Source organism: Hemitrygon akajei, chromosome 13 (assembly GCF_048418815.1).
Source record: "Hemitrygon akajei chromosome 13, sHemAka1.3, whole genome shotgun sequence".
In the NCBI taxonomy this organism is placed as follows: Eukaryota; Metazoa; Chordata; class Chondrichthyes; order Myliobatiformes; family Dasyatidae; genus Hemitrygon; species Hemitrygon akajei.
Window position 1 is genome coordinate 63,446,669 of NC_133136.1, and position 14,507 is coordinate 63,461,175.

Consider the following 14,507-nt stretch of genomic DNA (forward strand, 5'->3'; position numbering starts at 1 on the left):
GTGTGGAGACTAAGAGCAAATTGGTGGCATATATCCAAAGCATATCAGTCTAGTCCAGTACTGTATTCAAGTTCCCAGTTGCCCAAATGTAAAAATAATTCTCTCCCTTTACCAGAATAAAGGTTTTTTCTTCTGCACTCTCCAATAACATCCAATACAAGTGGAAGGTAGTGCTCAACATTCAAATAGGTATGCTTAAGCAAGGGGTCAAGCTTGGATGCATTTGCCATTCCAAATTACTCTCATCAAATTCCCCAGTCTTTTGTTTCATTATTTCTCTCAATACCATTTACTTTTACATTTCACTGTCATTTTTCTTCTGCTCTGTCCATACTTCATTCTGCTTCACGTCCATACTTATTTCTCTTTTTTCTCACCCACTTGATTCTTGAATTGCAAAATTCCACACATCTCTTAACTTTCCAATTCATTGTTTTTAAATACTTTCAATGCATTCTGATTATATTTTAGGATTTCAAGACATTCAGTATTTTGCTTTTGTTTTGTCTCAAGTTCTTTCACATTCTCACTAATGTGACCTGTACTGTCGTAAGAAATAAAATGGACGATCTTAAAATTCAGCTACAGATTGGCAAGTATGAATTTGTGGACATCTCTGAAACTTGGCTAAAGGATGGCTGCCATTGGGAACTGAACATCCAAGGATATACAGTGTATCAGAAAGATAGGTTAGTAGGCAGAGGGGGTGGTGTGGCCCTGTGTATAAGAAATAATATTAAATCATTAGAAATGGATGACATAGGATCGGAAGGTGTAGAGTCTCTATGGGTTGAGTTAAGAAATAGCAAAGGTAAAATGACCCTAATGGCAGTTGTAAACAGGCCTCCAAACAGCAGCCAGGATGTGGATTACAAATTACAGCAGGAGACAGAAAAGGTGTGGCAGAAGGGCAATGTCATGATAATCGTTGGAGATTTTAACATGAAAATGGATTGGGAAAGCCAGGTCAGTACTGGGCCTCAAGAGAGAGAATTTATAGAATGTCTAAGGGATGGTTTTTTAGAACAGCTTGTTGTTGAGCCCACCAGGGGATCGGCTGTGCTGGATTGGGTGTTGTGCAATGATCCAGAGGTGATAAGAGAGCTTAAGGTTAAGGAGCTCTTAGGGAACAGTGATCACACTATGATCGAGTTCACTTTGAAATTTGAGAAGGAGAAACTAAATTCCAATGTGTCAGTATTTCAGTGGTATAAAGGAAATTACAATGGCATGAGAGGGGAACTGGCCGAAGATGACTGGAAAGGGACACTAACAGGAAGGACAGCAGTGCAGCAGTGACTGGAGTTTCCACAAACAATGAGGGAAGTGCAAGACAGATATATTCCAAATAAGAAGAAATTTACAAAGGGAAGAAGGACACAACCATGGCTGACAAGTGAAGTCAGAGCCAAAGTAAAAGCAAAAGAGAGGGCATACAAGGAAGCCTAAGCTAGTGGAAAGATAGAGGATTGGGAAGATTTTAAAAACTTTCAGAAGGAAACTAAGAAGGTCATTAGGAAGGAAAAGATGAATTATGAAAGGAAGCTGGTGACTAATATCAAAAAGATACTAAAAGCTTTTTTAAGTATATAAAGAGTAAAAGAGAGTTGAGGGTAGATATAGGACCAATAGAAAACGACACTGGAGATACTGTAATGAGAGATGCAGAGATGACAGAGGAACTGAATGCATATTCTGCATCAGTCTTCACAATGGAAGACATCTGCAGTACACCAGACATTCAAGAGTGTCAGGGAAGTGAAATAGGTGCAGTGAAAATTACGACTGAGAAGGTGCTCAGGAAGCTTAATGGTCTGAGGGCAGATAAATCTCCTGGACCTGATGGAATGCACTCTCAGGTTCTGAAGGAAGTAGCTGGGGAGATTGCGAAGGCATTAACAATGATCATTCAAGAATGGATAGATTCTGGCATTGTACTGAATGACTGGAAAATTGCAAATGTTACTCCACTATTTAAGAAGGGTGGGAGGCAGCAGATGTCAGTGACATCAGTGGTTGGAAAGTTGTTGGAATCGATTGTTAAGAATGAGATTAAGGAATACCCGGAGGCACATGACAAGATAGGCCAAAGCCAGCATGGTTTCCTGAAAGGAAAATCCTGCCTGACAAACCTACTGCAATTTTTTGAAGAAATGACAAGCAGGGTAGACAAAGGAGATGCAGTAAATATGGTGTACTTGGGTTTTCAGAAGGCCTTTGACAAGGTCCCGCACATGAGGCTGCTTAGCAAGATAAGAGCCCATGGAATTACAGGGAAGTTACTAGCATGAGTGGAGCATTGGCTGACTGGCAGAAAACAGAGAGTGGGAATAAAGGGATCCTATTCTGGCTGGCTGCCGGTTACCAGTGGAGTTCCACAGGGGTCTGTGTTGGAACCGCTGCTTTTTACAATGTATGTCAATAATTTGGATTATGGGACTAATGGATTTATGACTGAATTTGCTGATGATACAAAGATAGGCGGGTAGTGTTGAGGGAACAGAGAGCCTGCAGAGAGACTAAGATAGTTTAGGGGAATGGGCAAAGAAGTGGCAAATGAAATACAATGTTGGGAAGTGTATGGTCATGCATTTTGTGGAAGAGATAAATGGGCAGACTATCGTTTAGATGGGGAGAGGATTCAAAATGCTTGTGAGTCCTTGTGCAGGATACCCTAAAGGTTAACCTCCAGGCTGAGTCGGCAGTGAAGAATGTGAATGCAATGTTGGCATTCATTTCTAGAGATATAGAATATAAGAACAGAGATGTGATGAGGCACTCGTGAGACCACAATTGGAGTATCGTGTGCAGTTTTGGACTCCTTATTTTAGAAAGGATATACTGACACTGGAGAGGGTTCAGAGAAGATTCACAGGAATGAAAGGGTTACCATATGAGAAATGTCTGGCAGCTCTTGGGCTGTATTCACTGGAGTTCAGGAGAATGAGGGGGGATCTCATTGAAACATTTCAAATGTTAAAAGGCCTGAACAGATTAGATATGGCGAAGTTATTTCCCATGGTAGGGGATCCAAGGACAAGAGGGCATCACTTCAGTATTGAAGGACAACCATTTAGAACAGAGATGCGGGAAAATTACTTTAGTCAGAGGGTGGCAAATCTGTGGAATTTGTTGCCACAAGCGGCTGTGAAGGCCAAGTCACTGGGTGCATTTAAGGCAGCAATTGATAGGTTCTTGATTAGCCAGGGCATCAAAGAGTATGGGGAGAAGGCAGGGGAGTGGGGATGACTGGAAGAATTGGATCAGTCCAGGACTGAATGGTGGAGCAGTCTCGATGGGCCAAACAGCCTACTTCTGTTCCTATATCTTATGGTCTTCCAATGTTCACACATCATTAATCTTATAACCTGTCTCCCCCACCTATTTCTTCTACTTTGGAATTATCTCCATAGATTTATTTTGCCACTTAACTCTTTGAAAAAAAGATCAACTCTACTCTCTTAATTCTCAAAATAACCTCTTCATTCCGGGCTCATATATTGTATAAACATGGTTGCCAGGTTGCCCTTTCCCAAGGATGGTACAGATGGAGACACGACCAGGTTTTGAGAGCACTCGCCCACGCTTTGGAGACAGAGAAGAAGAAGGACCACAAAAAGGACAGCCAACCAAACTTCATCAGGACCGGGGAACATGCTGCAGCAACAAACAAGCACAGAGACAGTATCCTGAGCATGGCAAATGACTGGGAGATGAAGGTCGATCTTGGAAAGAAGCTGGAGTTCCCACCAATAGTAGAGACCACACTTCGACCAGACGTTCTACTATTGTCAGAGAGCACAAAGAAGCTCGTGGTGATAGAGCTAACAGTACCGTGGGAGACCCGATGCCAAGAGGCTCACGAGAGGAAGCTCGCGAGGTACGAAGACCTAGTGGCGGACTGCAGACGGCAAGGGTGGCAGACGTGGAACTTCCCTGTCGAAGTGGAGGCAAGAGGATTTTCCATCATGTCATGCTGGAAGATGATGGCAGCTTTAGGGATACAAGGGAGAACCAGGGAGAGAGCCGTTAACACCATGGCTCAAGCAGCAGAGAGACCGTGCAGTTGGCTTTGGCTGTGAAGGGACGATACTAGCTGGAAGTCTGACCGTCGGGGGTAGAAGACAGATCACCTTCTGCTGTCCCACCATCCCGAGGATGTTCCGGGTTAGGGGATGAAACATCTGGAGATGGATGGACCCGGCTGATAACTCGACGGTCCAGCAGCAGAAACATCACAGCTGTTTAAGGTAATGTTTTTGTTAACCCTTAAGGAAGGGGATAAGGTCCCAAAGCACTGTTTGTTAAATGTAAGTATTGAAAGCAGGGGTTTTCAGTAAGCCCTTAACTTTCATGGAGGTTAACAACTGCTCTGAATGAGGAAGTCAGAAGTCAAACTTCTCCCAGTAAGAATATAACAAATCAAAAATGACCCATGCTTGTTTTGACAAGCAGAAACATTCAAACTGAAAAATTCAAGAAATTCATCATTTGGTCTTTATTGCCAGAGAGTGAAAAGCACAGGTGCTCAAGGGAGATTTCTTCACCATTTTAGATTGCTTGTTTACTTCATATTTCTTTCCATTTTTCAATCAAGAAAGCATAAATGTTCCTAAACTTGTATAAACTAGTGGTCCCCCAATGGATTCCCTAACTTTATTATGGCAAAATGAAATCTTTGTTGCATGACAAATTAAATAATTCAACGTAGTGAAGCTTCATTCAGTAAACATAAGCCAACTAGGGAGAGTCATCCAAAATGACAAAATAGAAATACTCGCAAGTGAGAAGTTGGAATAATAGTACCACATTCTGGGATTTATGGCCATTTTCCTCCAATAGAAAGTATCTGGAAAATATTACTGTGTTTTCAACAATATGAATTCTGAAGAAATGCCACTAGTTGAGGAAAAAAAATTGACAGGAACATAGATACAACTAGACAAAATGACCTCAAACACAGATACAGCAAGAGAATTAGATCTCAATTTATTCTCTGTTGAAATTCATCTGTCACAGATTTGCTCACACCTAATCAGATGCCAATGATTTTATGGACAAATGATTTTCATCACAGATCAAAAAAAAAGTATGAACATCCATTTTGAACCAGATGGTGATATCTCTGGACATTATTTATAATGCAGATTTTAAAAATCACGAGTTTAAACTGGAGCTGCAGGGGAATGGGAACTACAGCACAGAACAGATAATGGAGTAGTTGTGGAGAAAGATTTTTTTTAAGACTTCGTACAAAGTCAGGAATCAAAAGGTTGAGCATGGTGGGACTAATGTTCTGAGTTCTGTGTATTTTAGTGCAAGGAGTATTGTAGGAAAGGCAGATGAGCAAAGGGCTTGGATCAGCATAGAGAATTATGACATTTTAGCCATTAGCGATACTTGGTTGCAGAAGGAGCAGCACTGGCAGCTCAATGCTCTGGAATTCCATTGTTTTAGATGTAATAGAGTGGGAGGGATTAAATGGAGAGGAGTAGCATTACTAGTCTGGACAGTTCTCTTGTCAGGACAGACTGGAGAGTTTGTCTACTGAAGCTTTATGGGTAGAAATGAGAAATAAGAGAGGCATGACCATGTTAATGGGATTAGGTTATAGACCAACCAACAATCCACAGGATTTAGAGGAGCAAACTTGTAGAGAGATTGCAGACTGTTCCAAAAAATATAAGGTTGCCATTGTAGGTGATTTTAACTTTCCACATATTGACTGGAACTCCCATACTGTAAAAGAGCTGGATGGGAAAAAGATTGTCGATGTGTTCAGGGAAGTTTCCATAATCAGTACATAGAAGTCCCAACTAGAGAGAGTGTGATACTAAATCTCCTATTAGGGAATGAGATGGGGTAGCTGACAAAAGTTGTGTAGGAGAAACTTTGCACCTAGTGAACATAATGGTGTTATTTTCAAGACAATTATGGAAAAGGATAGGTCTGGTCCTCAGGTTGAGATTCTAAATTGGAGAAAAGCCAATTTTAATGGTATCAGAAAGGATCTGGTGAGTGTGGATAGGGACAGGTTGTTTTCTGGCATAAGTGTACCTGGTAAATGGGAGGCCTTTAAAAGTGAAATTTTGAGGTTACAGAGTTTGATTGTTCCTGTCAGAATAAAAGACAATGATAACAGGTTTAGGGAACCTTGGTTTTTGAGAGATATTGAAATCCTGGTTAAAAAAATGAAAGAGGTACATAGCAAGTATGGGCAGGCAGGAACAAATGAGCTACTTGAGGAATATAAGAAATGCAAGAGGAAATATAAGAAGGAAATCAGGAGGGCTTAAAGAAAATATGAGGTTACTCTAGCAGACAAGGTAAAGAAGAATCCCAAGGACTTCTACAGATATATTAAGAGCGAAAGGATAGCAAGGTTCTAATTTGGTCCTCTATGGAAGATCAGAGTGCTAATCTACGCATAGAACTGAACGAGATGGGGGAAGATCTTAAATGTATTTTTGCATCTGTACTTAACTGGACGCAGAGTCTATAGGTGTAAGGCAATGTAGCAGCCAGGTCATGGACCCTATACAGATTACAGAGGAGGAGGTGTTTGCTATCTTGAGGTTGACTAGGGTGGATAAATCCCCAGGCCCTGACAAGGTGTTCCCTCGGACCCTGTGGGAGGCCAGTGCAAAAATTGCAAGGGCCCTAACAGAGATATTTAAGACATCATTAACCACAGATGTGGTGCCAGAGGACCGGAGGTTGGCCAATATTCCATTGTTTAAGAAAGGCTCTAAGAATAAAACAGAAAATTATAGGCCAGTGAGCCCGACATCAGTAATGGGAAAGTTAATAGAAAGTATTCTAAGGGACTGGATACATAGTGACTTGAAAAAGCATTCAGCCCGCACAACTATTTTCACATTTTACTGTCATCTTCTAAATTTAAAATATATTGAAGTGGGATTTTTGAGCTAATCTACAAAACATTGTACATGATGTCAAATCAAAAGAAAATTCCAAAAATCTGTCAACAATTAACAAAGATTAAAAACCAAAATTGTGAGACTGAAAGTGTATTCATCCCCTTGGTAATTACTATGGTAACTTTCCCCAGGTGCAATTACATTACCAACTCATCCAGTTTGATGATGCAAAAAAACTGGAGGATCACTTGCTTTCAATGAATTCACAAGAATAATTACCCCTTATCTCTTCAGAGACAACAGTATGGTAAATTTTTGACAGACCAAACCAAAATGAAGACAAACGAGCATTCAAGACAAGTTAGGGAAATGATAGTAGAAAAGCACAAATCTGGGGAAGAGTACAAGACCATCTCAAAGGCACTGAACGTAACTTCGAGCTCAGTACAGTCCATCGTGGAAAAGTAGAAAAACTATGAAACCATGGCCACATTTTCTAGGTCAAGCTGCCCCTCTAAACTTAGTCACTGGAGAAGAAAGACACTTGTAAGAGAAGCTACAGTGATGCCAACAGTCACGCTGAGTGAGATGCAATAGTCAGTGGCTGCAACTGGAGATGAAGTTCATGTCTCCACAATCTCTAAGGCCTTGCACAGAAAGGGCATTTATGGATCTTGGCTAAAAACTTGCCATTAAAGAATTTGCAAAGTGTCAATTAAAAGATACTGTAAAGGTTGAAATAAGGTCTTCTGGTCAAATGAGACTGAAGTGGAACTTTTTGGCCTCAACACTAATATCAGTACATGTGGCTTAAATCTATTACTGTGTATCAGCCACAGTAACACCATCCCTACTGTAAAGTATGGTGGAGGTAGCTTCATGCTATGAGGATGCTTTTCAGCAGCAAGGACTGGAAATCTGGTCAGGATTGATGGGAAGATGAACACTGCTAAATAGAGAGATCCGGGGTAAAAACCTGCTAGCCTCTGCAGGCAGGTTAAACTTGGGAGGAAATTTGTCTTTCAGCAGGAAAACGACCCAAAGCACACTGCCAGAGCAACCATGATGAAGAAAATCGATGTCCTTCAGTGGCCCAGTCAGAGTCCTGACCTTAATCCGATAAAGTAACTCCACTGTTGTTCCCCAACTAACCTGGCACAGCTTGAGCAATTTTGCAAGGAGGAATGTACAAATCTTGTTCCATCACATTGTGCAAAGCTAATACAGGCACCCAAAAAGACTACTAACTGTAACAGCTGTGAGAGATGGTTCAACTAAGTATGGAACCAAGGGGGATGAATACTTTTGAACTGCTGACATTTCAGTTTTTTGAATTTTTAGCTTTTCATGGTTTATAGTTTTCCCTATTTTGGGGCTCAACGGCAAAAAAAACCATGTGATTCACAAATAAAAATCTCAGTTAAATTGGGTCAAAATCCCTGGTTGTAATACTCATTTATATGAACAAAATGTTGGGTGCTAAATATGGTATTTAGATAGACAGGGACTTATTAGTGATAGTCACCATGACTTTGTGCAAGGTAGGTCATGTTTATCCAATCTAATAGAGTTTTTCAAGGAAGGTACTAGGAAAGGTGATGAAAGGAGGACAGTGGATGTTGTCTAAATTGACTTTAGCAAGGCATTTGACTAGGTCCCGCATGGGAGGTTGGTCAACCTGTGACTAGTGGTGTGCCATAGGGATTGGTGCTGGGTCCATTGTTGTTTGTCATCTAGATCAATGTGGTAAACTGGATCAGCAGATTTGCAGATAACATCAAGTTTGGGGGTGTAGTGGGCAGCAAGGAAAGTGATCAAAGCTTGCAGCAGAATCTAGGCCAGCTGAAAAAATGGGCTGAAAGATGGCAGATGCAATTTAATGCAGCTAAGTGTGAGGTGTTGCACTTCGGAGGACCGACCAGGGTAGGTCTCACATAATGAGTGGTAGGGACTGAGGAGTGCAGTAGAACAAAGGGATCTATGACCACGGTTGCATAATTCCTTGTAAGTGGTGTCACAGATAAATAGGGTTGTAAAGAAAGCTTTTAGCTCATTGGACTTCATAAATCAACGTACCAAGTACAGAAGTAGGATGTTATGTTGAAATTGTATAAGACATTAGTGAGGCCTAATTTGGAGCATTGTGTGTAATTTTAGTCATCTAACGACAGGAAAGATATCAAAAACATTGAAAAGTACAGAGAAAATTTACAAGGATGTTGCCTGGACTTGAGGACCAGAATGATAGGGAAAGATTGAATAGGTTAGGAATTTATTCCCTCAAGTGTAGAAGAATGAGAGGAGATTTGATAGAGCTGTACAAAATTATGGAGGGTATAGATAGAGTCAATATAAGCAGGCTTTTTCCACTGTGGTTGGGTGAGACCACAATTAAAGGTTATAGGTTAAGGATGAAATGTTTAAAGGGAACATGAAAGGGAACATTTTCCACCCAGAAGTTTGTGAGTGTGTGGAATCAGCTGCCAGTGAACCTGGGAGATATGGGTTCAATTTCAACATTTAAGAGAAATTTAAGAGGAAAAGAAACATGGATAGAAGGGATATGGAGGGCTATGGTCCAGGTACAGGTCAATGGGACTACATAGATTAATGTTTTGGCACAGACTAGATGGGCCTAAGGGCCTGTTTTTGTGTTGTAGTGTTCTATGATTCTGTGTTGCAAAGGCATGGAATAATTCAAATTAGTCTGATACACCTTTTAGTAAACATATTCGCTTTGGAAAGAAAGCAGCACAAATTCTCCAGAGTGTTAAATAAACCAGAGGTGGTCTCCAAAATACAGAATCTCAAGGGGTGAAGTGAATGAAATTTTCAAATTTTGAATAAGTTGACATACGGTAATAGGTTAGAGAGAAACCTTTCCATTTTTGAAAGCAAATTCAGTCAACATTTTTGAAAGGGAAAATTGGATAAATACTTAAGAGCAAAAAAGATAATGAATCAGATCAAGTAGATTGCCAACATGAACTATGGCCCAAATAATTTATTTTGGTGCTACAATTATTCCATTATTCATTGGTGGGAGAATCTAGATCAAGAGGAAATTAAATCAAAGCAAATATTTTTCATAACTTCATCAAGTTGTACAAGTTGTAGTTGATAATTAACTAGCTGTATTAACAGAACATGATAATTGTAAAGTTCAAATGCTAAGCTTATTCTAGCCATGCAGAAATGAACCTACATGGGCATAGAATCCATAAGCAGAAGAATCTATTTCCATGCTATATCATTTCAACTCTATGAATTTATACCAAATTATAAAAAATTAATTTGCAGCACTAGCTTATGCAATATGCAGGATCGATAATACCCTTGTGCAACTTAAAAAATGAGGAACAGAACCTTCATTGTGGCAAAGGAAGAGAGAAATTCATATCCCATTATAAATGATAACACAACTCATGTATTGAGTTATAATAACATTCTAGACCAGAATTTGAATTCCAGCCCATTGAATCACCAGAGAGTTAGTGTTCACTACTGTAAACAGAAAACCTGAATATCAATTCTGCTAAAAGTCATTAACAATTTTCAATTTACATACTCTGAAAGGCTCTTCTCTACTTCTCTAACTTCAGGTATTATAGTCTCTGCTTCAGAGATGCTTCGAGGCTGGAATTTACGATTTTGGTAATCATATAGCATAATAAGTACGAGACTCGTCAAGTCAACAGACTGGGGAAAAAGAGCAAAACATTAATTACATTAAACAGAAATTATGTCAGTATTTTTGATAACTGGCTTCTAGATAATCAATTTTAACAATTTCATATCGTTCTGCATGACCACTATCATATCAACACAAAAATCTGGAACAAAGTCAAAATAAGATGATTGTGTTAATATGGCAAGTGGCAAACTTACTGCCATGTCTATCACATGATGTCAGAGTCCTCAACCACCACTGTACCTCCAAGTTAGCGTTGATTTTAAAATGTAATACATAGTGAACAGTAAATGCATTCCTTGGTCTTTCAATTTAAAAGAATGAAGTAATCTCTCAGGAATATTTATTACCCCAATGACGACCTCCAGTCCAGGGCACATTGAAACAGTTCCCCAAGCTATTTTTATGAAAAAAAATCAGCTGCCCTTACTCAGTCCAGAGGAACCCAAGTCATAAGAGTGAAAAAAGCAGAAAGATAGATTAAAGTCAGTGTATTCAAACTAACATTTAGCAAACTATCCAAACAATCAAGTGGTAATCATACCAGTTAGTTGGTTAATTGGTCATTGTAAATTGTCCTGTGATTAGGCTCGGGTTAAATAGGTGGATTGCGAGGCAGTACCGGAATGGCCTGTTCTGTGCTGTATCTCTAACTAAATAAATAAGTGAATTAAAATACTACAGAAATTTGAAATGAAAACAAAAATTGCTAGAAGCACTATAGGTCAGACAGCATCTGTGGATAGGGTAACAGTAAACATTTAAGTTCCAGGACACCTCAGCATAAGTCAAAAACACTTTCCAACTTTTAAGCTTTGTTTCTTTCTGTGGGGATAGTAAAGGGTTTGACAAAATCAAATACTTCTATTAATAAAAAAAATCTACTTTCTGCCTCCATTTAGTGCAAATAAATTGAAAATTGTTAATCACATAATATGACCACCACCTATGAAGTCACCACCAAAATTTCTAAATTCTATCTAAATTATCAAAGTACATATATGTTACCATATACTACTCTGAAATATTTTTCTTGCAGAAGAAATTTGATTCTTTTCTTAAATACAAAGAAACACAATAGAAACTACTTCCTCTTCTTTTAAATATGCTTCTTCTCCAGAACTGCAATTGATTACAGTCTCCACAGTTTCCATTTTGATTATACAGTACATTTTTGGGCTGACTGAGTGATCTAACACTTTTGCTAACTCCTGGTGAATTCAGTGAGGTTGAGAGAGGACTGTGCAGCCAAGATTTCTAACGGTGGGATGTGAACCAATGGTTGGCTCCTTTGCTCCTCACCGATTAAAGCGTCAAGCAGGATTGAAATCGATGAAAATGAGAGTGTAACTCGAGCGGGTGTTCAGCACCATCTGCTTGTACTTGACCAGTCTCCCTCTCACTGTTGCCAGAGGAAGGTGCAGGATTGCTGCAGCAGTGTGGCTAGTGGCTATGGGACTCTGCAGTTTGATGTTTGATGTCCTCGCTGCTGAACAAGCTCCATAAACTTGCTTTTAGAGGACTCTCTGGTTCATATTCCATGTGCTTCTGGTTACTCTTTTTGCTACTTGTTCAACTTAATCAAGGCACTTTGGCGCAGAACTGATTTTGCAGTTATGGGCTGCAGTCACTGACACAGTGCTAGGCTGAACTGACTCGATGGCTGCCAATCCCCTGGACAATTTTCAGAGACTCTGCAGTTTGATGTATAATATTGTGTGTTAATTGCTTGCTTTTTGCATGATTTGGGGTTTTTTGTGTGCTGAGTATTTGACGTTTTAATGGGTTTCACGGTGTTTCTTTGTTTCATGACTACGCGTGGAGGGCAAATCTCAGGGTTGTCTACTGTATGAAATACAGTGCAAAAGGCTAGGCACATACAAAATGTCTTAGGCTGCCTAAGACTTTTGCAAAGTACTGAATGTGTCAACATGGAATGGAGAGCGAGATTGTAAATCTGGCAGCAGCATAGGATACTGGGAATGGTGCGGGAGGAGTGCTGTGGGTGGATTGTGAAACAGGTGGCAGAGAAGGGGTGCCTGGGGCAGGAGTTGGCAGAGGTGCAGACAAACCCCGCACTGAGACACCAGGCAAGTCATCTGATTCCAAACAATTGTTTTTTTGATCCCTCCCCTCTCCCTGCCCCTTCCCACAACCATGATTTTCCTCTCCCTGCCCCTTCCCACTCTCAGTCCACAATCAGGTTCAGGTTTAACATCTCTCACATATGTCTGAATCTTTTTTTGGTGGCAGCAGAAAACTGCAATACATAAAGTTACCACAGTACTGTGCTGTTACGAACCCCGTAACTGGGTATCTTACCAGCAAAGATAGGAGTATCCGTTGAAGTCTGATGATACTATTTTTAACAGTATTTATTAGTAAAAATACACAAAAATAAAATCAATGCAAATATACAGATAATATACGTCATCAATACTAAACCTAAAAGTGCGGGTATAATAATAATCAATAAGAAATAAGCTCTATCGTTGTCTAGGGGATTATGAATTGTCCAATGGAAATATAAAGTTCAGTTCAGTTCATGCAGGCTGCGGTAGTTGCTTATCACTGTGTTGCAATTGTTGGAGAGAGAGGGAGAGAGAGAGAGTAACTTGCCGACTTTCCTTTTACAATCTTGATCCGTCGATGCGTTACTGTTGTGGCCATTCATGTATGGCCCCTCTGTCCTTTAGCTAGACTGTTCCGTGGAGGACTCGTCACCCAGGCAAGGGTGGACACACACACAAGCCCCCACCGGTCTCGTAGCGTCTCTCCTGGTGCGTCTGAGGGGCGTTTCCCCAGACCCTACTTTTATCCCCACTCATGGGGTCTCAGGTGTCAATCAGGTTGGGATGATGCAACACATCAACCAGACCACTCTGGTTGCCCCCTGAGGGGTTTCAATGAATAGAACAGTACTCAATACACAATTCCTTCTCCAAGAGACAATAGCAGTAATCAGTGGTTCCGTTCCGCTTTTGTTAGGAGACATTCCACCTTTGTGTATCCCTGCGTTGTCTCTCTCTCATTACTGGCATGAGCTGTTTATCTCTCTCATCTCCTGGGTATCAGACCCGAAATAATAGCGATTTTTCGATTCTCAAAAAGGGGGGGGGGGCGACTTTGCACCCTTCTGCCCATCAGAGTTGCTCCTCATTCGTAACAGTGCAAAATTCTAAACCTCCCTAGCTATGTCTATATGTGCCTTGGACTTTTGGACAGTACTTTGATAAATGTACTTTGAACGTTGAATCAATAAAAAACTACACAGAATAGGGACAAACAACCAATGTGCAAAGGACAGGAAACTGCAAATACAAAGAGCAAAAAAATACAAAATAATAATAAATAAATAAGCAATAAATATCAGGAACACAAGTTGTAGAGTCCTGAAAGTGAGTCCATAGTTTGTGCAACCAGTTCAGTGTTGGGGTGAGTACAGTTGAGTGAAGTTATCTCCACTGGTTCAAGGGCTGAATGGCTGAGGGAAATATAGGGGTGTTAGAAAGTTTGTGAATCTTGTCAACTTGTCTATTTCTGCATAAATACAGTCGGCCCTCCTTATCTGAGGGGGATTGGTTCCGAGAACCCCCCCCCGCGGATACCAAAAAACGCAGATGCTCAAGTCCCTTATTTAACATGTCTCCATGCAGTGGGCATTAGGACCCAGCGCAGCTCTGAATCCACAGTGTTTCTGTTCACGAAAATAATCACAATCACAATTGAAAATAAGGTGGAAATAATAAAGCGATCAGAAAGAGGTAAAATGTCATCGGTCATTGGAAAAGCATTAGGCTACAGTCAGTCAACAATCGGAACAATTTTAATGGAGCATGTGAAAGGCCCTGCCCCGAAGAAAGCTACAATTATTACTAAGCAACGCAGTGGTTTAATTATTGAAATACATATGTTTCTTAAGTGTTTTATATGCA

At 40.3% G+C, this 14,507-nt stretch overlaps 1 protein-coding gene across 2 annotated transcripts in view; it reads right to left on the reverse strand.

Moving 5' to 3' along the window:
- LOC140737938 (putative methyltransferase NSUN7) overlaps nt 1-14,507 on the reverse strand; it is a 94,654-nt gene that overhangs the window by 23,510 nt on the left and 56,637 nt on the right. For both annotated transcript variants that reach the window (XM_073064783.1, XM_073064784.1), the window contains one exon: nt 10,450-10,580. In XM_073064783.1, the coding sequence (XP_072920884.1) occupies nt 10,450-10,580 (131 nt within the window). The remainder of the gene's footprint in view (nt 1-10,449; nt 10,581-14,507) is intronic.